Source organism: Aquarana catesbeiana, linkage group LG06 (genome assembly GCF_042186555.1).
Source record: "Aquarana catesbeiana isolate 2022-GZ linkage group LG06, ASM4218655v1, whole genome shotgun sequence".
Taxonomy (NCBI): domain Eukaryota; kingdom Metazoa; phylum Chordata; class Amphibia; order Anura; family Ranidae; genus Aquarana; species Aquarana catesbeiana.
Window position 1 is genome coordinate 311,370,525 of NC_133329.1, and position 26,079 is coordinate 311,396,603.

General features: G+C 45.4%; 1 protein-coding gene across 1 annotated transcript in view; it reads left to right on the forward strand.

Annotated features, from left to right (window-relative positions):
• The first annotated feature begins 1,896 nt into the window (after window positions 1–1,896).
• Window positions 1,897–26,079, forward strand: part of ASB18 (ankyrin repeat and SOCS box containing 18) — a 57,214-nt gene continuing 33,031 nt past the window's right edge. Inside the window, exons 1-2 of the mRNA XM_073633647.1 lie at window positions 1,897–2,133; window positions 25,671–25,938. Of these exons, the coding sequence (XP_073489748.1) occupies window positions 1,908–2,133; window positions 25,671–25,938 (494 nt within the window). The 5' untranslated portion in view covers window positions 1,897–1,907. The remainder of the gene's footprint in view (window positions 2,134–25,670; window positions 25,939–26,079) is intronic.

The following is a 26,079-nucleotide window of genomic DNA, read 5'->3' on the forward strand; positions in this document are numbered from 1 at the left end:
TCACATAGCTAACACCAAGGCAACATATTAATAGTGTAGCCCTTTGTCTTAAACAGAGTTGATAGACACATTTAGTGCTGCAGATTTGTAGACAACCTAGCTGATTTATAGTCAACGTGTTCTTTTGGTGTTTCCCCTAAATTCAGTGTAGCTGTGGTTTCTCCCTTCCGCCAGTAGGTGTCACTGGTACCTTTGGTATTAGTATGAGATGCTACAGTAAAACTGGCTTATGAATATTCATACTTCTCTTAGCCAACCAGTGGAAGTTTCCTGGCCACAGTTGCATAATGGGGGAGAGTATAAATATTTGGGTAAGGCCAGATAATCACTCTCTTCCACTCAGGCCCTGGCCTGGGGTGGGTGTACATGGAGCAGCTGTGTGATTGGGCCTAAATTCTGAGACCTATATATATGCTTGAGGCCTGGAGTTGGGGCTTAGCCTGAAGAGCCATGGAGGACCTCCAGATGTCATGAGGGGACAGAAGAAGCTTGGGAGTGGAGCTTGGACCTCACTGGAATTTGTGCTGGTGGCTGATCCTATAGGTGCTTTACAGGCAGGAGCTGCTATCACAGATTGCTGGGTCGGCTTAAGGATTCTTAATCTGTGAGGATTGTGAGTTCTTTGCGTGATTTTGTGGAGTCTGCACATCTACTAGTTTATGGGAGTCCTGTCCCCAATCCCTCTCTTCCTTGGGGACAGGACTCCCTTGGGGACAGGAGGTTTTTTGGTGTGAGCTATAAACTCCCTGTTTTTGTGTAAAAGTGACTATCGCCCATTTGTTCACATGTACCACCATGCTTAAGAAACTTACCCCTGGGGTGAAATGTCAGCCCACCCTGTCTCTATTGGGTTCCACTATGCTTCAGGGGGGTGCTTCAGTTATAACAAACTGCATCAGATCTTGTACAGCTCATGAGCTTGATCTGGTATGGATGTCAATAGTGGACTGGCAGATGATAAGGAAGAAGAAGCTGGCTACTAATGATGTCTTTATTAAAAAAGGTAGAGGATTCCTGACAGTGATGGAAAGATGCATTAGGATGTGGCAAAAAAAGAATAAAAATATGTATTTTTAAATCTTGATTTTATTCATAGTTGCAGTTAAATGCAAGGCATCTTGTACACTGGTAGCTCCTGACCGCAGCCGGGGGAAAATGCAAACCGGGTTTTTGCCGCAATTTTGCCCCATTTTGCATTCTTCCTGCAGCACGAGATCAAAACATTCCTATCCTGAAAACGATTCTTCCACATTGAGGAGAGGGAGGTTTAACCTCACCTAAATGCGGAACATAGACATGTGCATGGACTCATACGTTTTTATGGAGCTGAGTTTAGGAGCTTTGGCAAAAAAAACAGCAAAAGATCCTAAACCCAAGTTTAAGAGCTGCCAGGAGCTGCTAGTGTACATGAAGCCTAAGGATGGGGAGGTCAGCTCCAATTTCCAGTAATATTTAATGTCTGGGAACAGGTGAACTTTAATTAAAATAATACTCAATTCCAAAAAGCTGTATTCATTGACTTGATCGTGATGACTTACTGTCTAATGATTAGTGCAAACAAGTGGTCAAATAACGTTTGATGTCTGAGTCTGAAAACTCAACTGTTTGTAGATGGATGCCAAGCAGCACCTGACCCCATGATTCCTGGACTACATCATGTTGTTGTTATGCATCTTTCCACACTACACAGTGCTTGTATGCAGCATAATAGTACATATATTTATATTGTAGCTGAGAAAGAATGCGACTCTGGGCATATTGCCGATAGTATAATCACAAGCAGATTTGTGTAGTCTGCATGTGACCCAGGCTACTTTGTAACAGTTATCACTCCCACGTCTCACACACATCTGAATTCCTATAAATACTAAACAGGTGGGCTGTATGTTTAGTGAACAATTCTGAGCATGGAGGACAGTGTACGGAGCAGGGTCATGCACAAGCTGCAGGTCATAACTGAGATGGGCTATCAGCAGCATCCTGACCCAGAGAACATTTTCCTTGCTGCACTGGAGACAGGAAACCTCAGCCTTGTTCAGCTGCTGGGAGACAGACATGCAAATTGTGCTCTGAGCATCAGAGGAGAGGAGATGGGGTACCAATCACAGACACCTGCAAGGTTTGGCCTCACAGGTATGGTCTCATCCCAAGCAGTTTTTGGATTTATATGGCCAACTGCGGTTAAAGCAGAACTAAACCCTCCTATTCTTTTCAGCCAAGGAAGCTGTCCTCTTAAGCCCTGCACATACGGGCCAAATATCGGTCCCCCTGTCAGAACACAATAGCTGAATAGTTAATACAGAATAGTTAGTACAGCAAGCTCCTCAGTTTTTTTCATTCAGCATGCTGGGTTGAACGAAAAAAAAACCTGATAGTGTGCACCCAGCGTTAGCCTTTGTTTAATCTGCAGCTGCCATGGTGCTGCACATGTGCTCAGTTATGACACCAGTCATTTGATGGTTTGACAGTTTGGTTGAGACAGAGTATAAGCAAATGTGACAGTTAGCATTCCCGTAATGCCAGGAATGTAAATATTTTTTTTAATTGCTTAAATTAATGCATTTAGATACACTTTAACAAGTCTAACTGAAATCTGTATTTACCCCTTCCTCTACACCAGTGTTTCTCAACCTCAGTCCTCAAGTACCCACAACAGGCCATGTTTGCAGGTTTTCCTTTATCTTGCACAGATGCTTTAAATAAGAGTCAATGGCTTGGTATTTTGGACAGCTATTTTATCTAAGAAAAATTCCCAAAACGAGGCCTGTTGGGGGTACTTGAAGACTGAGGTTGAGAACCACTGCTCTACACTATACTGAGTGACTGTACACCTTGTACAGATTGGAGAGAAGTTCCTAGGTGGAATTTGTTTTGGTTCTGACCTTCTTGGTTACGACCTGCTGGAACACTTTTATACAGGAGCCGATTCAAACGTAATTCTGGAATGGAGCTTTAAATTAAGTCATACTATGTCACCATTTAGGACGTCAAAGTGTAAGTACAGGCACGTTTTTTTTCTAAATTTAAATATGGTAGCCATATTTTTTTTGTGGCTTGTGTTCCTGATGTCTGTTTGTACTGGTGAACATTGGCTGCTGGGGCTCAATATTTTGGGGTGGCTGCAAACCAACGCCACCCCCCCATGCGGGAGATGGACAGGAAGGGGGCTATTACCCCAGCCCCACCTGCGGGAGACAGATGGGAAGGTGGTGATCAGAGGCCTCCTTACCTTAGGAGGCAGATGACAAGGCTACGGAGTAGGGCTGCTGCTCGTTGCTCCAGCTACTCCTCGCCCTGGAGCCATTGCTTCTCCTCCCGGCCGAACAGGAAGTGGGTCCTGAGACCCGATTGGCCCGGGAGTCCTAAGAGTCTGCTTCCTGATTGGCTGGGAGGAGAATTAGGAAGACAATAGTGAATATTATTTTGCTATTGTCACACAACTGGGTGGGCTCAGGCGCAGTGCTCTGCGCCCCTACCCCCCCCCCCTTTTTTTAAGCCAATTAGAGCCTCAGGCTTTAATCATGTGCTCAGGCTTTAAATCCATGCACCTGGTGCTATGCATGTAGATTAGGGGCCGGGCACATGGATTAGGGAGGCCCCTGCGCCCTTTATGGATGGGCCGCCACCGATTGGCACTAAGAAAATGAGGGGAAAGCTTCCAGCAACAACTGTGTAAGATGTCAATTCACTTCACTTTGGGAGATTTCCTCTCACTTCCTGTTGCATCTTTAAGAACAGGAAGGTAAGGTAAATCTCCTCAGCAGGAAACAGACAGCAAAAAAAATACCTGATAAGGGTTTTACTGTTCATTTTTCTTTCCTTACTTGATGGGCATATTATAGGGTCAAAATAACTTACATGTGCTGACACAGATAAATTATCCAAGGCATGTAGACAATAATGAACTCTGATCACAGGAGGTTTCCTGTTCATGCCATACATCGTGGTCTCCAAACTGTGGCCCGGGGGCTTTTATCGGGCCTTTGGCACTATTTTATTAGTTGACACCAATGTTCCTCCAGATGATAGCAATGATGTGGTCCATTTCCTCCCAATGACACCAATGATGGGGCACAATTCCTCCCGCTGACACTGATAATGGGGGATTGTTTGTTCCCACTGATGCTGGGACACTTTGTACTCCTGATGGCGACAGTCTGGCCCCCTAAAGTCTGAAGGACAGTAAACTGGCCCTTTGTTTATAACTCTGACCAGCTTCCCTGTCCCTGTTGAAGATAAGCATCCCCACAACATGATGCTGCCACCACCATGTTTCATGGTGGGGATGGTGTGTTCAGGATGATGTGCACTGTTAGTTTTCTGTCACACATAGCGTTTTGCTTTTAGACCAAAAAGCTAAATTTTGGTTTCGTCTGACCAGAGCACCTTCTTCCACATGTTTGCTGTGTCCCCCACATGGCTTCGTGCAAACTGCAAATGGGACTTCTTATGGCTTTCTTTCAACAATGGCTTTCTTCTTGCCGCTCTTCCATAAAGGCCAGATTCATGGAGTGCATGACTAATAGTTGTCCTGTGGACAGATTCTCCCACCTGAGCTGTGGATCTCTGCAGCTCCTCCAGAGTTACCATGGGCCTCTTGGCTGCTTCCTGATTACTTCGCTCCCTGCCCGGCCTGTCAGTTTAGGTGAATGGCCATGTCTTGGTAGGTTTCCATTTTGGGATGATGGATTGAACAGTGCTTCGTGAGATGTTCAAAGCTTGGAATATTTTTATAACCTAACCCTGCTTTAAACTTCTCCACAACATTATTCCTGACCTGTCTGGTGTGTTCCTTGGTTTTCATCATGCTGTTTGTTCACTAAGGTTCTCTAACAAACCTCTGAAGGCTTCACATAACAGCTGTATTTATACTGAGATTAAATTACACACAGGTGGACTCTATTTACTAATTAGGTGACTTCTGAAGGCAATTGTTTCCACTAGATTTTAGTTAGGGGTATCTGAGTAAAGGGGGCCGAATATAAATGCACCAAACTTTTCACATATTTGTTTGTAAAAAAAATTGAAAACCATTTATCATTTTCCTTCTTCTTCATAATTATGTGCCACTTTGTGTTGGTCTGTCACATAAAAGCCCAGTGAAATACATTTATGTTTTTGGTTGCAACATGACAAAAATGTGGAAAATTTCAAGGTGTATGAATACTCTTTCAAGGCACTGTATGCCTGTCTGCACTGAACAGGCCAATGCCTGGAAATAGTCGCTACAGGAGCAGTGTGTGAACATCATCGTGTTCTGGACTGACAGACTGCATTCTGTTAGGCTGAGAGCTAGCATAGCCCCAGGAGGGCTACAATATGGCCAGGAGTCTACATATTCACTTTGAATGGTAGATGAATCTGAGATCAATGTGTGGGAATCCTGCTGTAAGGAACATCATGGGCAGAAAGCCCATATCCTCAAGTCTGGGGAGTGGACTGCGTCCTTTGACACTAATCTTCACAATAGATAGATAATACATTTATAAAGATGAAAAAGCTCACATATAGCTAATGGTGCTAGAAACCAGCAGGTGATATATCCAAATCTGGAAGAAGTTCCTACGTAAATCAAGATAGTGATCCCAATGTCCACACACAAGCTCATATAAAATAATCCAAATATAGTATTGGTCTTAAAATGAATGTACTCCTAACTTGTTCATCAGTATAGAAGTTGTGTGGAGAGTAGGGATGAGCTTCGAGTTTGAGTCAAACCCATGTTCAACTCGAACATCGCATGTTCGACTGTTCGTCGAATTACGAACGATATGGGCAGTTCGCGCCAAATACGAGTGGCGCATCACGCCCATAATTCACTGGGGCATCGCAGTGCATTGTTGGCTGATGATTGTGTTCCGACTTTGAGAGAGAGTTAGAGAGAGAGAGAGACAGTGTCATTTGATTTAAGTTAGATAGAGTAGGCAGGCGAGTCAGTTAGCTGCACTTACAGTGTATTTATTGTGTATATATATGCATCCTAGGTGTTGTGTGTGTGTATATATATATATATATATATATATATACACACTGTATTCAGTTTAGCTAGATCCGTTCCTGTTATTCTCTTCCTACTGACAGGCAGGCAAGTGTTTTTACAGTATTTACAGCTACCTGAAGAAAATTGCTGGTGTTCTTCTGATCCTATTAGTCCTATTAGCTACAGTATTTACAGTTAGTTTAGTGCGTCCTCTGCACAGTGTGCACCTAAAGCTACCTGAAGAAAATTGGTGGCGTTCTTCTGATCCTGTTAGTTCCGCAGGCAGCTGCAGTATTTACAAGTTAGTGTAGTGCATCCTCTGCACAGTGTGCACCTAAAGCTTCCTGAAGAAAATTGGTGGTGTTCTGATCCTACTAGTACCGCAGGCAGCTGCAGTATTTACAAGTTAGTGAAGGGCGTCATCTGCACAGTGTGCACCTAAAGCTACCTGAAGAAAATTGGTGGTGTTCTTCTGATCCTATTAGTACTGCAGGCAGCTGCAGTATTTACAAGTTAGTGTAGTGCGTCCTCTGCACAGTGTGCACCCAAAGCTACCTGAAGAAAATTGGTGGTGTTCTTCTGATCCTATTAGTACCGCAGGCAGCTGCAGTATTTACAAGTTAGTGTAGTGCGTCCTCTGCACAGTGTGCACCTAAAGCTACCTGAAGAAAATTGGTGGTGTTCTTCTGATCCTATTAGTACTGCAGGCAGCTGCAGTATTTACAAGTTAGTGAAGGGAGTGAACTGGAACAGCAGGCTGTAAGAAGATGCACTGGAACTCTGGCAGGAACACTGGAACCACTGGCTGTGAGGTGAAGCACTGTAGCAGGCAGGAACCCAGGAACAGCGGACAGCAGGGAGGTGCTCTGTAGTTCAGCTGGAGCACAAGCAGAATCAGACAGGCCGGGTCAACACTGGCGGGCAAGCAGGTACCAAATGGAGGCAGAAGAGTAGTCAGGATACAGTCCGGGTTGGCAACAGGCAGGTAGCGGATAACCGTTGGAAGAGGCAGGAGAATAGTCAAACAAGCCGGGGTCAGGGACTGGCAGCAAACAGGAGTAGTCAGGAGCAGGCCGGGTAAACAGGAAGCAGGTAGGCAGGTATTCAGGTAGCTTAGGGTCACAGGGAACGCTGTAGACCGGACAGCAAGGAGGCATGCTGACAGGCTCCTTTAAATAGGCCTAATGGCGCCAAACGCTGTCACACTGCACGTCTACACGCATCCGCGCGCACTCGTGCATGCCCGAGTACCGATCGTACGTGCGCGTTCGTACCATCGTGCACCCGCGTACACCCGTTCGTACTAGCGCGCACCCACATGCGTCCGTTCGCACCAACGCGCCTCCGCATGCTTCCTCTGGCTCTATCAACAGTGGTTCTGTTAACCGATCTTCCGCCGACGGCTGTGCTAACAGGATGCCTTTCATGACATTGCCCCCCCCCCCCCCAAGGGGCAGCCTCCGGATGCCCAACTGTGCCATCTTACTTGGATGAGACCTTTTAAAGGCGAGAATCAACCTCCTCTTATGGATGTTGGACTCCGGCTCCCAGGAGTTCTCCTCAGGCCCGCACCCCTTCCACTTTACCAAAAACTGGACTTGGTTACGTCTCTTCCTGCAATGCAGAATGGACTCAACCTCATATTCGGTTTCTCCGTCAATGATCACAGGTTTAGGGGGATCGACCCTCCGGTTGACAAAAAGATCAGGAACCGTGGGTTTGAGTAGGGCCACATGAAAGACCGGGTGGATCCGGAATGACTCCGGTAACTTCAGTTCATAGGCCACATTATTAATCTTCCTTAGAACTGGGAAGGGACCCACAAATTAAGGGCCCAATTTCTTGGAAGGACATGCCAATTTTAAATTCAATGTAGACAGCCAGACCTGATCCCCAGGCTTGAAGTCAAGCTCCCCCATTCTCTTCTTGTTAAACACCTCTTTATTATAGTTCTGAGTCCTTGACATAATCTCCTGCAGAACTTTATTATAGATTCTCCTGGACAGCTGGTACTGGGCACTCCGGGATGTTACTGGACAGGAACAGAGGATGGAAACCATAATTTGAAAAAAACGGTGATTGCTTTGTGGCAGAATGGACAGAATTGTTATAAGCAAATTCGGCAAAAGGTAGAAGCGGAGCCCAATCGTCCTGGGAGAAAGAAGAAAAGCAGCGCAGATACTGCTCCAGCGTCTGATTTGTTCTTTCCGTCTGGTCATTTGTTTGGGGGTGATAGGCAGAGGAGAAAGGTCAATTTTCAAAGATCCACAAAGCGCTCTCCAAAACTTGGAAGTAAATTGCACCCCCCGATCTGAAGTAATATTTGCAGGAATGCCATGAAGCCTCACCACTTCCCTGATAAATGTCCTTGCAGTCTCAGCAGCAGTAGGTGTGCCCTTCATTGGTAAGAAATTAGCCATTTTTGATAATCTATCCACCACTACAAAGATTGTAGTGTAGCCTTCAGAAGGTGGCAGCTCGACAATAAAATCCATGGAGATCATCCTCCATGGCTTCTCCGGGACGGGTAGTGGCTTCAACAGACCCCAAGCCTTACATTTGCTGCCCTTGTTTTGAATGCAAGTGGCACATGCTTCCACATAGTCCCTGCAATCTTTCCTTAACTGCGGCCACCAGAATGTGCATTGAAGAAGTTCAGATGTCTTGTGCACACCGAAATGGCCGGCCAACATGTGGTCATGACAGGAACTAAGAACTGCCGCTCGCAACTCCTGAGGTACAAAGATCTTATCTTTGAACCAAAGAAGTTCATCTCTGGACTGTAGGGCTGAATCAGGTGGAGCAGAGGTGTCCCTAGAAGCTTGCTTGATCTGAGAGAGTAGATCCCCTTGGAGCAGCAGAAAGTTTCCTGAGGACAAGATGGTGTCTGGAGATGGAGATGCTTCAGGTCCATTGTACATTCGTGACAGTGATTCAGGCTTGGTGTTCTTTGATCCGGGGCGATAGGTTATGTGGAATGAAAATCTGGTAAAGAAAAGTGCCCACCTGGCCTGTCGTGGTCTTAATCTTTTGGCAGTCTTTAAATATTCCAGATTCTTGTGATCTGTATAAACAAGAATTGGATGAGCTGCTCCCTCCAGGAGATATCGCCACTCCTCAAGCGCGGCTTTAATCGCCAACAATTCTCGATCGCCCACATCATAGTTTCTCTCTGCTTCAGATAATTTGCGAGAAAAGAAAGCGACTGGGTGCAAAAGAGCCCTAGGCCCCTGTCTCTGGGAAAGCACTGCATCAACCGCTATTTCCGAGGCGTCCACCTCCAAAATGTATGGTAATGTGGAATCAGGGTGCTTTAAGACTGAGGCTGAAACAAACAGATCCTTTAGCGTCGTGAAGGCTGCCTGAGCTTCAGTAGAACAAATGGAACTTAAGGCCCTGCTTGGTTAACTTTGTAATGGGAGAAATGATGGTTGAGAATCCTTTGATGAATTTCCTGTAAAAATTTGCAAATCCTACAAAACGTTGGATTCCCTTCTTGTCGGTGGGAGCGGGCCAGTCCAGAATAGCAGAGACCTTCTGAGGGTCCATCTTAATACCCTCTACAGAGATAATTAGACCAAGGAACTGAAAGTAAAATGAGAGATATTCCTGCGCTACCCGGTTGGAAAGAGAAAAAAAAGCAAAAACGCTGAGAGGTGTGGAAAATCTATGCGACTGGACAGCTGCACACACCAGAAAAAGGGCCAGGCATAAGCCCAAAGGAGTGGAAATAAAAGAAGGGGGGGTGCTGCTCTAACCATAAATTTGCTATAGATCTCCGTGTGTGATCACTTACTATGTGCTACTAGCCTATAGCACATAAAATCGCATAAATAAATACAACTACAAAGGATTGCAAAATAAATTCGCATAGGTTGGTGTTAAATACTAAAAACCTTGTGAACTGTAAAATTGCTGTATTGTTGGGGTAATCCAGGGATGTGATATAGATTAACTGATTGTGAACAATAAAACGTAAATATATCTATAAATCATACGATCCATATATTATAATAAGTAGTGCAAAAATAACCATATAATAAAGTGCTAGTGCTTAGGTGACCTAAATATAATAAATCAGACAGATTATAACAAAGCATATAGTGAATCAATGAATAAATTATAAATCAACATTGCAGTGAACAATGGCCAAAATAGGTAATATAATGACCCAATAAAAGTGATTTAAATAAATGACATGCCAGTGATCCCCTGAAGAAGTCACGTGATCGGTGACGTCACGCGTAGGGACGGAATAGGCTTGTTCATACTACTGGAAGCATTACGAGCTCGCTGCTCGTAGGAGATAGGCTTTGATCTGTGTACTGCTCAATGTGAGTACTTTTAATCTATGTTTTTGAATAAAGCGACCCCCCTGTTCAAGACATACTTCACTATTTGGTATCTTTGTCCTGCATATCCATTTTTTATATATACATCTGAGTTGTGGAGGAGGAGCTAGGACCCGCACTGATCCAGGACCCTAGCTAGGACTATAGCTATACACATCCAGCTGCCATAAGGATCTTTTAACGCCGGCAAGCATGGACATAGTGACGCAATTGAGGCCCAAGACCCTGCGTTGTAGCGACTCTCATTGCAATTGACCTAGCACCACTAGGTAAGGGGCCATTACCCACACTAGTGTATGTTGCACGAAGAAGACAGAGAATATTGCATCCCACAACACCCCACTGCTGTTTTTGAGCACTGTTGTCTGTGCACCCGTATAAGACTTTTTTTGCACTTTTTGCTGCTGGATTACTGGCATGTCATTTATTTAAATCACTTTTATTGGGTCATTATATTACCTATTTTGGCCATTGTTCACTGCAATGTTGATTTATAATTTATTCATTGATTCACTATATGCTTTGTTATAATCTGTCTGATTTATTATATTTAGGTCACCTAAGCACTAGCACTTTATTATATGGTTATTTTTGCATTACTTATTATAATATATGGATCGTATGATTTATAGATATATTTACGTTTTATTGTTCACAATCAGTTAATCTATATCACCTCCCTGGATTACCACAACAATACAGCAATTTTACAGTTCACAAGGTTTTTAGTATTTAACACCAACCTATGCGATTTTATTTTGCAATCCTTTGTAGTTGTATTTATTTATGCGATTTTATGTGCTATAGGCTAGTAGCACATAGTAAGTGATCACACACGGAGATCTATAGCAAATTTCTGGTTAGCGCAGCACCTCCCCCTTCTTTTATAGACCAAGGAACTGGATACTCTCTTGTTCAAAGACACATTTCTCAGGTTTGGCGTAGAGGCCATGTAGCCGAAGTCGGGTCAAGACATTTCTGACATGTTCACGATGCTCATCTAAAGAAGAAGAGAAGATCAGGATATCATCTAAGTAGATAATAACAAACAGGTCAAGATAGTCTCTGAAGATGTTATTCACAAAGTGTTGAAATGTAGCAGGAGCATTGCACAGTCCAAAGGGTATGACTAAATATTCAAAGTGCCCAAACCGGGTACGAAAAGCCGTCTTCCATTCGTCTCCTCTACGAATGCGGACAAGGTTGTAGGCACCACGAAGATCCAGCTTGGAGAACACTACTGCAGACCCTAGTCTTTGAAAAAGTTCTGGCACCAAAGGCAAAGGATTTCGGTTCTTAATTGTGATTTTATTAAGTGCCCGATAATCCACACAAGGGCGTAGAGAATGGACTTTCTTCTCCACAAAGAAGATTCTTGCTCCTGCCAGGGACGTGGAGAGTCGGATGAACCCTTTCTCCAGATTATCATCAATATAAGTCTTTAATGCCCCTAGTTCTAGTTCTGACAAAGGGAAAATCCTCCCAAAAGGAATCTCTGCCCCTGGAAGAAGTTCAATTGGGCAATCGTATGGCTGGTGGGGAGGAAGGATCTCAGCCGCCTTTTGACCAAAAACGTCCAAGAAGCTGTGGTAGGCTTCAGGTACGATTCGTCAGGTTTCGGTGTCAGTTTCCATGCATAGTAGGGAAGAAGGGGCATCGGTGACTTCTGGTGGACAGTGTTGCTAGCAGTAAGAGGCAGCAAGAGGATACGAACTCCAATCAATTTGCGGATTATGTGCCTTTAGCCACGGCATGCCTAGTATGATGGGAAATAGAGGAGACTCAATGACATCTAGACAAAGTAGCTCTTGATGAGTGCAGGCAATAATGGTATGCAGGGGTACAGTCTCCTGAGTTACTGGCCCTGATCTGAGGGTAGAGCCATCGGCCAAATATACTGAAAGTCCTTTCACTCTGGGCTGAAGGGGAATGTGATGTCTGGAAGCGAAGGATAAGTCTATGAAACCTCTGCAGGCCCCGGAATCAATGATAGCCCTGGTTGGTAAATTCCCTCCTGGGAGCTGTAAGAGAATCGAAACAGCCAGATGAGAAACGTCATTCAGTACAGCAGGATTAAGAGCAGGGGAAATAGAAAAGCACTTACGAAGCTTTGCCGGGCATGACCGTACAAAATGTCCAGATTCCCCGCGGTACAGGCACAGGTTACCAGCCCAACGGCATTGATGCTCTTCAGGAGTAAGTGAAGGGTGTAAGAGGCCCAACTGCATCGGTTCTGGAGTATCTGAGGCAACGGTGGTTGAAGCAGGAGAAGCAGAGTGGGAAGAACTAGGCACACGGGGCAACATCCAGATAGGACGAGAAAGGACCAGAGGATCGCTCTGTACGCCGTTCCCTCAGGCGTCTGTCTATCTGGATAGAGAGGTCTATGAGACCCTCTAGAGTCTCTGGAATGCCCACTCGGGCCAGTTCGCCTTTTAAAGATTCTGAAAGGCCCATACGGAACTGGTACCATAAGGCAGCATTATTCCAGTTCATGTCGGAACTCCAACGTCTCAATTCCGACACGTAGTCCTCCACAGGCCTGCGGCCTTGTTGTAGAGCATGCAAGGCTGCTTCTGCAGTGGTGGTTAATTGAGGATCCTCATATAGCAATGACATGGCCTGAAAGAAGTCGTTTAAGGTATCAAGTGAAACATCCTTCTTCTCTAGAAGACGATGGGCCCAGGACTGGGGCTCGCCTGACAACAGCGAGATCATGAACCCCACTTTAGTAGCCTCCAGGGAGAAAGACCTTGTCTGAAGGGCAAAAAAGAGTTCACATGAATTACGAAAAGTCCTGAATTTACCAAGGCGACCAAACAATGAGGGGAGAAATGGCCCGCCCCCCAATAATGGGAATTGGGGATATGAGGCCCCCACCTATCAGGATAATGGCTATAGGGTCCAGCAGGAGAGAGAGCACTACGATATGGGCTATCCTTCGAACCTTGCCCCTCAATATAGAAGTGGCCAACAGAACTCATATGGCTATCAAAGGCAATATGGATACCAGCACAGCACTCCATACCATCAGCATAGGAGTTATGGGAATCAACAGAATACACCCCAGAGAGGAAATCGTGCACCTTACAGGGGCCCCTTGCTGTATCAACCTCCCTTTAGAGGGTACCCCACTTATGCAAGAGAAGATACACGTAGAGGTGGGGTTTATTATTCCCCCAAACCGCAGAGAGTCAGATACGAAAAACATCAGCAGGACCACTATGGAGTACCTGTAACCAACAGTTTCCAACCTTTGAGTGATAATGACAACTTCCTGGATGAATCTTTTTTAGGGGGGACCAGGGGAGGACCCGTCCGAGAAGCACGAAATCCAGGAAGAGAGGAGGGAGAGCTGGACGAAGAGTACAACAGAAAAAGAAGGCGGGAAGACTAGGGCAGGGAATCTATAATTTGAGCGGAGTAGAACTATCAAGAGAGGAATTACTAGTTTTGGATAAGGGAATTAAATATGCCCCGAAAAAAGGACTCAACAAATTCGACACCTACGTCGGTGTACAGAAATTGGTTAGGAAACTCAATATTAAAAAGTATTATGCCCTCAACCCTGTTGAGAGGGCTGTCACTAACCAAAGGTTCACTAGCTTAAGAAATAACTCAGTGTTTAACCCTTATATATCCAACAATAAATATGTCGATTTATTCAAAAAATTGGTTACCACTGAGTTAGAACAGTTACCAGTTAAGAAGGTGTATGAACATAGAGATTTAAAAAGAGGAATGGATTTATTGGAAAAAAGAAAAGACATAGTGATTAGACCAGCGGACAAAGGGGGAGGTGTCGTCGTCCTCTCACTACAACAGTATAAAGATGAGTTGGGAAGGATATTGAGCGACATGGATACTTATCAACCTCTTAATGGTAACCCTTCCAAATCTTGTAAAAGTGCATTGGAGGGCATTATCAAGTATGGAATTGATGAAGGTTTTTTGAACAAGCATGAAGCCAAGTACTTAGTCCCTATGGTCAGTAAAATGCCTGTAATCTACTACTTACCTAAGATCCACAAGGATAGCCTAAATCCACCCGGCAGACCGATAGTGAGTGGTATTGGATCTCTTACCTCCAGATTAGGAGAGTATATAGATATCCATCTACAGCCCTTAGTGAAGAAAACCAGCGCCTATCTTAAGGACACCAAGCACACTTTGCAGCTTCTAGGTGGGTGTACTGTACATGAGAATATAATTATGGCCACAGGAGATGTAGCCTCATTGTACACCAACATCGATCATGAGGGCGCCCTGAATGCTGTTAAGTGGGCTTTGGATAAGGAAGATTCAATCGACGAGGATTTTACGTTTTTTCTTTTGAAGTGTTTAGATTTTTGTTTACGGAACAACTTTTTCTGGTATGACAACAAAATCTATTTACAGAAGAAAGGTGTCGCGATGGGCGCCAAATTCGCCCCTAGTGTAGCAAATCTCTATATGGCCAAATGGTAGGAAGAGGAGAATCTAAGGGATGACAATGGAGATATTTTACTATACAAGAGATTTATAGATGATCTTTTAATTGTTTGGAGAGGGGATATGGAAGGTCTGATGGGGTTACTGAACTCCATGAATGTTAATGATCGTAACATCTCCCTCACCTGGAATGTTAGTACAGAGAATATACATTTTCTGGATCTAGAGATTTTCAATACTAGTGAGGGTATCATCACCAGATCCTTCTTCAAGACCACGGACCGGAATTCGTATATTCCGGTTACAAGTTGTCACTATAAACCCTGGTTAAGTAATATCCCAAGAGGACAATATATGAGGATGCGAAGGAATTGCACTAGGACGGTGGATTATGAGACCCAGTCAGAGAGGTTGAGCACCATGTTCTTGGAGAAGGGATACCAGAAGGAGTTTTTGGAGAAGGAAAAAAGCAAGATTGGAAGCATGAGTAGGGCGGACCTTTTAAAAGATGCCACCAATGTAACCAATAATGAGAATCATGAGGGTATCAGTGTAGTTCTTGATTATTCTGCACAAAGTTATGAAGTAAGGAGAATTATATGTAAGTATTGGAGTGTGTTAAAACAGGACGCTCAACTTAAAGATGTTCTCCTGGATAAACCTAAATTTGTTTTTAAGAGAGCTCCCAATTTGCGGGACAGGCTAGTACATAATGTGGTAGACCCACCCCCTCCAAAACCAAAAATGTTTTTGGACCTAGAAGGATTCTATAGCTGCGGTAGGTGTTACAGTTGCAGAAGGATCCCGGACAACACTAGAAGGTTGAAGGAATTCTCGAACCCTAGAAATAACTTATCCTATAAGATTAGGGATTTTATATCATGTGACACAGTAGGGGTGGTCTATGCCTTGAAGTGCCCATGCGACCTGGTGTATGTGGGGCGCACTACTAGGGCTCTTAAAGATCGCATGGAGGAGCATGTGAGACACATACGCAATGGGTCCGATAAACATGGCTTATATGTGCACTTTAAGAGGGTACACAATCAAAGCACCGTTGGCATGAAGTTTTGGGGGATTGAGGCACCCAAACGCCACTGGAGGGGTTCTAATTTTGTCAGAGAGATAAGTAAAAGGGAATCCTGGTGGATACACCAGCTTGGATCTTTGGTTCCTGGGGGATTGAATAGAGAATTTGATTTGAGATGCTTCCTTAGTAATTATTGATACTGTTCACTTCGGCGGTATACTCTATTATCATTCCGGTTTTTTTGAGTTGAAATTGATGACTCGTCCATTGGGCTGAGTTGGGCATTGATTATAGATCATATACTTTTGATGGTTTTTTATTCCTCTTGATAGTTCGATTACCTCTCTATAGTGATTTTATTAATATGCTTGAAGAAATACTTAATATACATTTTTTAATATTAATATTCTAATAATAAAATATATTTTATAATATTTTAAATAATATTTTATATTTCTATTTTAATCCTATCTATCTATCCTTGTGGTTAGCTAATATAATTATATTTTATTATGTTTGTTTTAATACTTATTAGGTAGGATACTCTGTGGTATATAATTGTTGTGGCTATCTAAGCGTGTGGGGTGCGTGGCGGTGCTCTCTTTGCTAGACCGCTCCGTCCTGTATAAAATTATTTATTTTAATGTAGGTTTTATATAATTATCTGCACAATGCTTTATTTGATCGCTTATCGTACGATCGTGTTATCAGTTTTGTACATCTTGCTATTTAGCAGATCCGTAGTCCTAGGGAAAATGGCTGCTGGAGCCGTCTCTACAGTCTATTAGGGGTTGTATTTATGGTCCTAGGCAAAATGGCTGCCATGATTGACATGGCTTATCTTAGCTTGGTCCATGGTCTAAGGGAAAATGGCCGCTGTGGACGTAGCTGTAGCCTCTGAACAATATTGTCCGCGGTCTCAGGCAAAATGGCCGCCGGAGCTATAAATTTACTCTGGAGCTCCCGTCCAATCAGATTCCCCCTGATGAAGGCACGTGGTCCCGGTGCCGAACACGCGTAGGGGAGGGGCCTGGACGGAGCTGTCAGCAGAGAAGGAGAAGGAGAGTTTCGATACACACACCGCATCGCACTCCACACCGCGAGATTGTCCGCTCTTTGTTTGTTAAGGATGGTGCACTCACGCACCCACAATATGTGAGTACCCCAGCAAGGGGAGAGAACTTTTTATTAAAATCCTTTTATTACACCTTGCAATATTGCGCTATGGAGTTTTTTTCTTTTGCATATATTATCTTCATTTGAGAGCATTGGAGGTCTGCACAGCTGGTTCCAAAAGAGCACAGGAGTGGCTCCAAAGCTTTGTTTGACATAGGTTTATCACTGTGTCACACACAGGAAGGTGAGCATATATACCTGTGGGGGTGGCTGGAAGACACTACAGCATGTTTCTTGGTGACACACTTTTGGAAGGAAGGATATGCGGATTTCACTAAATCTTCGGACTACGTTTTTTCTGAGCACTCTTATATTTCTGGATATATACTGTTTTGGACTTTATTTCATTCACTAGTAGTTATATCCCTTTATATTTCATTTGATCCAATATTTATATGTTTTTTGATTGACCACTCACATTGTGCGTTTTATATAGCACCGTGCACTTTATACTTTAGCACTCAGGGGTATTTTCACTCAAGTGTACTATTTGTTAATACCTATGTTGTTTATGTTTATTATTGCTGCATTCTTGATTGATGTGATTTTTTTCCAGCGCAGACACATTGTTTTATTTTTATCACTTTGCACGATTATGAAACGTGACTGAGTGTTTGCAGCTGGTCTCCACCTAAGATTAATTACTCACCATTTTGTTAGGCATTTATCCGTAAGTGGCTCGCAGGGTTTTGCTCACTACTTTTGTTCTCCTGAATTTACTCGTGTTGCCTGAAAATCTTTCAGGCGTGGGAACCCTGGGTTCAGGCGGCATCATCACCACTGAGGGCGCAGCAGAAGTCCCGGAAGCAGGAGGTGTGGATGTTGCTAATGCTTGGATTCGGCCTTCCAGTTGGGTATAGCCCTCTTGTAGGCTTTTTACTGCTTGGGTAAGTCCAGCAAGATGGCGGCAGAGCTCGTCCATAGGAGAGGCTCCCTGCGTGGGCTCGGACATGGCTGTCCGGTACTGTCACGTACCTGATGGCGGAGCCCAGAGTGCAGGGAGTGGCCTCTCGTGTGCCTCTGGCTCAAGAACCCCTGATAAAGGAAACAGGGACTCGAGAGCGCAGGGGGCCACAAGTGCCTGGCAGGTGGCAGGTGTCTCTGTAGTTCAACTGGAGCACTGGAACAGCAGACTGTAAGAAGATGCACCGGATCACTGGCAGGAACACTGGAACCACTGGCTGTGAGTAGAAGCACGGTAGCAGGCAGGAACTCTGGAACAGCAGGCAGCAGGGAGGTGTTCTGTAGTTCAGCTGGAGCACTGGAACAGCAGGCTGTAAGAAGATGCACTGGAACTCTGGCAGCAACACTGGAACCACTGGCTGTGAGGTGAAGTACTGTAGCAGACAGGAACCCAGGAACAGCGGACAGCAGGGAGGTGCTCTGTAGTTCAGCTGGAGCACAAGCAGAATCAGACAGGCCGGGTCAACACTGGCGGGCAAGCAGGTACCAAACGGAGGCAGAAGAGTAGTCAGGATACAGTCCAGGTTGGCAACAGGCAGGTAGTGGATAACCGTAGGAAGTGGCAGGAGAATAGTCAAACAAGCCGGGTCAGGGACTGGCAGCAAACAGGAGTAGTCAGGAGCAGGCCGGGTAAACTGGAAGCAGGTAGGCAGGTATTCAGGTAGCTTAGGGTCACAGGGAACGCTGTAGACCGGACAGCAAGGAGGCATGCTGACAGGCTCCTTTAAATAGGCCTAATGGCACCAAACGCTGTAACACTGCACGTCTGCGTGCATCTGCGCGCACTCGTGCATGCCCGTGTACCGATCGTACGTGCCCGTTCGTACCATTGTGCACCCGCGTACACCCGCCAACGCGCCTCCGCACGCTTCCTCTGGCTCTATCAACAGTGGTTCTGTTAACCGATCTTCCGCCGACGGCTGTGCTAACAGGACGCCTTTCATGACAGTACCGCAGGCAGCTGCAGTATTTACAAGTTAGTGTAGTGCGTCCTCTGCACAGTGTGCACCTAAAGCTACCTGAAGAAAATTGGTAGTGTTCTTCTGATCCTATTAATACCACAGGCAGGCAGCTACAGTATTTACAGTTATTGTACTGTGCCCTCTGCACAGTGTGCACCTAAAGCTACCTGAAGACAATTGCTGTTGTTCTGCTCCTATTAATACCACAGGCAGGCAGCTACAGTATTTACAGTTAGTGTGCTGTGTCCTCTGCACAGTGTGCACCTAAAGCTACCTTAAGAAAATTAGTGGTGTTCTTCTGATCCTATTAATACCACAGACAGGCAGCTACAGTATTTACTAGGGTTGTCCTGATACCGATACTGAGCATTTGCCCGAGTACTTGTACTCGGGCAAATGCTCCCGATGCTTCCCCCGATACCTGGACAGTCAGCAGTGATCAGTGCGTGGGGGAGTTACAAGCTTCTCCCCCAGATTTCAGCTGCTTTAGTGAAATTTATACAGCGGTGATTGGTGCTTGTAACTCTCCCACACACGATCACCGCTGACTGTCACAGCATCCTCCTCCATGCCGTTCTGCTGTCCCCCTCCGTTCTTCCTCCATGCCCCCTCTGTTCTGCTGTCCCCCTCCATTCTTCCTCCATGCTCCCTCCGTTCTGCTTTCCCCCTCCGTTCTGCTTCTGTCCCCCTCTGTTCTGCTTCTGTCCCCCTCCGTTCTACTTCTGTCCCCCTCCGTTCTGCTTCTGTCCCCCTCCATTCTGCTTCTGTCCCCCTCCGTTCTTCCTTCGCGTCCCCCTCCGTTCTGCTTCTATCCCCCTCTGTTCTGCTTCTGTCCCCCTCCATTCTTCCTCCATGTCCCCCTCCGTTCTGCTGTCCCTCTCCATGTACTCTTCCTGTTCTGTATGGACAGAGTCAGCTGACTCTGTCCATTCATATAACTGAAACATTGTAACCTCCTGTGATTACGATGTCTCAGTTTATGAATGGAGAGGAGCCGCTATATTCTCTCCATTCATTTTCAGTGCAGCTTAGGCTGCAGAGAAAGGGACTAGGAAATCTCTATCCTTGGTCTCTTTCTCTGTCTCAAGGGGGAAATATCAGGGGTCTGTTAAGACCCCTGATATCTCACCAAAGCCCCCCAACAGGGCTGATTAAAAAAAAAAAACGCAAAGTATTGCAATAAATAATAAAAAAAATATTATTGTTAAAAATAATAAAAAACACACAGACACAGTCCACCCCCTCCCCCCCTAAAAAAAAAAAGAAAAAAAAGAAAGCATTGTAAAAAAAAACAAAAAACACTGTCACATGACATTAAAAAAAAAAATATCGGTTATCGGTATTGGCGAGTACTTCAAAAAAAGTATCGGTACTTGTACTCGGTCCTAAAAAAGTGGTATCGGGACAACCCTAGTATTTACAGTTAGTGAACTGTGTCCACTGCACAGTGTGTACCTAAAGCTACCTGAACACAATTGCTGTTGTTCTGCTCCTATTAATACCACAGGCAGGCAGCTACAGTATTTACAGTTAGTGTACTGTGTGCTCTGCACAGTGTGCACCTAAAGCTACCTGAAGACAATTGCTGGTGTTCTTATACTAATAATACTACAGGCAGGCAGTTGATTCTGCTAGCTGCAGTATCAGTATATATATATATATATATACATCCCAGCTTTGTGCAGTTACATCTCTCTGCAGGCCATTAGTATGTCTGGAAGGGCAACAAGGAGAGGCAGACAGTCACAAGCCAATAAAAGAGGGCAAGCAGGCTTTGTGTCTAGAGGCAACAGTGCTGGTCGTGGAGACGGTGCATCCTCATCAGCACGTGGCCATGGGATACGCTTGTCCTTTTTTTCGGCAGCTGGCCGTGTTGAGCCGCAACATGCGTAAGACTTGGTAGAGTGGATGACCAAGCCGTCCTCATCCTCCTCATCCTCTCTCACCCAGGCTCAGGGTACTTTGTCTGGCTAAGCAGCCGCCAACGCGGCCTCTTCCTTCAGCTCAATGGCATCAGTCACTCCTTCCCTAGCCCCACCATGTCCTCCTGAGGAGTCCCCAGAACTGTTTGACCACAGTGTTGGGTACATGCTCCAGGAGGATGCCCAGCGTTTTGAAGGCTCCGATGATGGTACACAGCTAGAGGAAGGCAGTAACGTGAGCTCAGAGAGAGGGGGTGCCCAAGAAGGACAGCAATCTGACAGTTATGTTCCCCCAGCTGCAGCATACTGCCAGGTTTGCTCCAGTGATGAGGAGGGAGGGGATGATGAGGTCACTGACTCCACGTGGGTGCCTGATAGGAGAGAGGAGGAGGAGAAGGCACATCACCAACGAGGCAGGATGCTCTCCAGGGGCCAGCTTAAGGGCAGCACACCGACTGCATCACACCGCATGTGCAAGGCGCTGCTGTCTCTGCGCGTTATTCCAAAAGTTCTTTGGTGTGGACTTTTTTGAGACAAGTGCATCAGATCCCACCGTTGCTATTTGCAACATATGTCTCAAGCATATCTCGCGTGGCCAAAACATCACCCGCTTGGGCACCACATGCTTGACCAGACTTATGTCGACCTGCCATGCAGTTCGTTGGCAAGACCCTACCTAAAAGACCCACACCAAAGAACAAAGAGGACCTCTCCTTGTGCTCCTCATCAGCTGGGATCTCCAACCCCACTATACCTTCAGTCCTCTCTGAGACCTGCACTGAGAGGAATGAAGGTGTAGAATTAGGTGTGTCACAGCCAAGTACTTGGGTGCAATCTGCTATCGGTACACCGACGTCAGATTGTACCAGGCAAATTTTCCTGCCCCAGCTGTTGAACCGCTGAAAGAAGTTCGCTAGCAGCCATCCACACACACAGCGGTTGAATGCTAGCTTGGCTAAATTGCTAGCACTTCAACTGCTGCCTTTTCAGTTGGAAGACTTTGCCCCCTTCCGTGAGTTTGTGGAATGTGCGGTTCCTCAGTGACAGGTTTCCAAACGCCACTTTTTCTCATGGAAGGCGATTCCGGCTCTCTACCGGCATGTGGAAGGCAATGTCTTGGCCTCGCTGGACAGGGCGGTCAGCGGTAAGGTGCATATTACTGCTGACTCATGGTCCAGCAGGCATGGACAGGGACGTTACCTAGCTTTCATCGCGCACTGGGTGACTCTTCTGGCAGCTGGGAAGGATGCAGGACAGGGTACAGTAGTGTTGGAGGCTGTTCCACCACCACGTCTCCTCTCCAAAATTCTACTAGTGGTGATTCTGCCACATCTCTCTCCTCCACCCCCTCCTCTTCTTCTTCCTCCATGGGCTCTTCCTGTGCTGATTTGTCCTCGGAACCAGCGGTGCTCTGTAGGCGTTCGAAGGGCTATGCAAGCCTGCAGACAAAAAGATGCTTGAGCTGGTGTGCTTGGGGGACAGGAGCCACACTGGGGCAGAGATTCTGTCAGCTCTGCAGGGGCAGGTTAAGAGGTGGTTGACGCCACACCAGCTTAAGGCAGGTATGGTGGTTTGCGACAATGGCACCAACCTCTTCTCTGCCCTCCGACAGGGACAACTGATCCATGTGCCCTGTTTGGCTCACGTCCTTAACTTGGTGGTGCAGCGGTTCTTGGGCAGGTACCCAGGTTTACAGGATGTCCTGAGGCAGGCCAGGAACGTCTGTGTGCATTTCCGCAGGTAATATAATGCCAGTGCTCGGCTGGCTGACCTCCAAAAAGAATTTAACCTGCCCAAGAACCACCTAATCTGTGACATGCCCACCAGGTGGAACTCAACATTGGCCATGCTGCAGCGGCTGCACACGCAGCAGAGGGCCATCAATGAGTACCTATTCGACTATGGCACCAGGACAGGGTCAGGGGACCTTGTTTTTTTTTCCCCACACCAGTGGGCTATGATCAGGGATGCATGCACTGTCCTGTCACCATTTGAGGGGGCCACAAGGATAGTGAGCAGTGACAGTGCAAGCCTACGCTGCATGGCCTCCCTGATCCTGCAAAGCCTGCAGAAGGATCCTCGTATTCGTGGTATCAAGGAGAGGGATCAATACTGGCTGGCAACCCTCCTTGATCCACGTCACAAGGGTAAGGTTGCGGACCTTATCTTGCCATTGCAGAGGGAGCAGAGGATGAAACATCTTCGGGAGGCCTTGCAGAAAGGTCTGTGCAACGCGTTTCCACAGACTAGGAGGTTACAAACTCCTGTTCCTGGACAACGTGTTGCTGAGGCTTCAGTCAGTCAAAGAAGGAGTGGTGGAGAAGGTGGCCGTCTGACCGATGCATTCAGACAGTTTTTTAGTCCACAGCCCCAAGGTATGATCAGTTCCAGCAACCATCGCCAGCGTCTATTTTACATGGTGCAGGAATACCTAGGGGCAAGATCTGACTTGGACACCTTTCCCACCGAAATTCCTCTGGGTTACTGGATCTTGAGGATGGATCACTGGCCAGAGCTTGCACAGTATGCAATTGAGCTACTGGCCTGTCCTGTATCCAGCGTTCTTTCGGAACGCACATTCAGTGCTGCTGGAGGCTTTGTAACCGATCACAGGGTGCGCCTGTCCACCGACTCGGTCAATCGACTGACCTTCATAAAAATGAATCAGTCTTGGATCACCACCAGCTACCAGGCACCTGATGCTGATGTAACCGAATAATTTTTTTTGAAATGTCAGATCCCTTCAAGACTGCGTATGCTGATGCTGAGTGACTATCCTGTTATGCTGAGTGATTATCCTCTTCCTCCTCAATGATCATGCTGATAGCTTGTAAGAACATTTTTGGATCTGGGCGCCGCCACCAGTGCCTAAGGCCCAATTTTTCTGCCCCTGTTTAACTGGGGCGTGTAATTACAATTTTTTATGCAATATTTTGCAGGAGGGTTTGTTGCTGCGCTCAACTAGAGTATCTGTGAGGGGTAGCAGTGTTGTGGCACCAGCACCAAGGCCTAAGGCCCAATTTTTCAGTCCCTGTTTAACAAGGGCGTGTAATTACAATTTTTGATGCAATACTTTGCAGCAGGGCTTGTTCCTGCACTCAACAAGAGAATCTGTGAGGGGTTGTAGTGTTGTGGCACCAGCACCAGTGCCTAAGGCCCAATTTTTCAGCCCCTGTTCAACAGGGGCGTGTAATTACAATTTGTGATGCGATACTTTGCAGCAGGGCTCATTCCTGCGCTCCAACTAGAGTATCTGTGAGGGGTTGCAGTGTTGTGGCACCAGCACCCCAAAGGGCCTAGTAATGGACTGGGGGGGTACCCATGCAGTTTGTCAAACTGATTTTCATCCATAGTGCTGGGACTCGACATTACATTAAAGCCGCAAGCAGTTTTAAATGACTTTTATTCCTTTAAAAATGTAATTTTGTGCAGGGACTGTTCTAAGCACGGGAAACACAAGCCACTTTACAGGCATACTTTAGACACCCCCCAGGTACGATATTTAAAAGAATATTTCACTTTCATTTTTTTTTTCACTTTAAGCATCATTAAAATCACTGCTCCTGAAAAAACGTCAGTTTTTAAAACTTTTTTTTTGCATTGATACATGTCCCCTGGGGCAGGACCCGGGTCCCCAAACCCTTTTTAGGACAATAACTTGCATATTAGCGTTTAAAATTAGCACTTTTGATTTTGAACGTTCGAGTCCCATAGACTTTAATGGGGTTCTAAAGTTCGCGCAAACTTTCGGTACGTTCGCAGGTTCTGGTGCGAACTGAACTGGGGGGTGTTTGGCTCATCCCTAGTAGAGAGTACTTGCTTTGCAAATCCCATTCAAAGTATGTATACATTGCACCCCAACAGAAGAATTCCTGTCAGTAGAGGTGACATCACTACCTATATAGCTACAGCTCAGTTACACCTCATTCTAGGCATTTAATGGGAAGGATACCAAAATTACACAGGCAGAGATGAAAAATGGCTTCACCATGTTATATGAATGTTAAAAAAATCAATAAATTTCCTCATGCTTGACGATGTCACAACTCAAGGTTCCGCTCTACGTGTTTCCAGATGATGTCAGTTGTGACAACACGCATAGGGTAGAGCCTGACGTCATGACATCATTATGCACGAGGAAGTTTTGCATGGACTGTTTATGTTTATTTCAAGGAGTGCGTTCATTAATCTGTTGCCACCAACATTGTTTTTTGGTTTAAACACATTTGAACCATATTTGTTTACGCTGGTACTTTAGGTTTAGTGTGGAATAATGCATCCTACACACTTATATGATCCAGAAGGAACATTTGATGTCATTTTGCTCTCCTTTGTAACCCTATTAAAAATAATATTAAGGATCCAATGATATGTATGTTTGTGTGTATGTATAAAATACTAGGTTATTTAAAGATAGAAAGGAATCGGACTCTAGCAACCTATCAGCAGCATTGATATTTAATTTCCCTGTCTCTAAACTGTTAAAATATTAAAACAGTTTGGTTGTTATGGTTTACATGTATTTGCACATCATTGATGCTCATTCTTCAGCTTGCATATGCACCAGTATGTGTATGTTAAAACACCGATATATAGCATAAAGTGTGTGTAAGCCAATTAATGACGCTAACAGTAATAATTTGAAATTTGTTTGCATTTCAGTCACTTAAGAAGAGCTGAGTTTCTTAATATAGTAATTACCATATCCTATTACCTTCAATCCCATAGCAGGCAGGACATACCAAAAATGTTCAGTACATTAACATTAGGCATTCCATATCATATGTATATGCCTGTATTTTGCCAATTTTCTTATATCATTCCATGTTCTTCAATTGTTTCATTTTGTCATAGGGTTGTGGACCCTGGAGTATACCCAAGAACTAACATCCCCCTTGTGTATCACTTGCTCCCGTGGTTATGCAGAGTGCGTACGATACCTTTTGCACAGGCGTGCAGATCCCAATGCTGCCCCTGGAGGGCGTTCTCCTCTTCATGAAGCTTGTGCTGGAGGACATGATAACTGTGTTCAACTACTACTGGAGCATGGTGCCAACCCCAACAAACGCAGTGATGCTGGGCAGACTCCTATACATCTATGTCAGATAAACACTTCTTTAAGGTAGGATGAGGTGGAGATTGCATTGCTTTTGGTTTGCCTTGTCAATCCACTGTATAGATATGTAGCGATTAGCCCTGAAGGAGATGCTGTTTCTCGGGTTCCTTGTTCCTGTGCCCACAACTTCACAAATAGCACAATTCA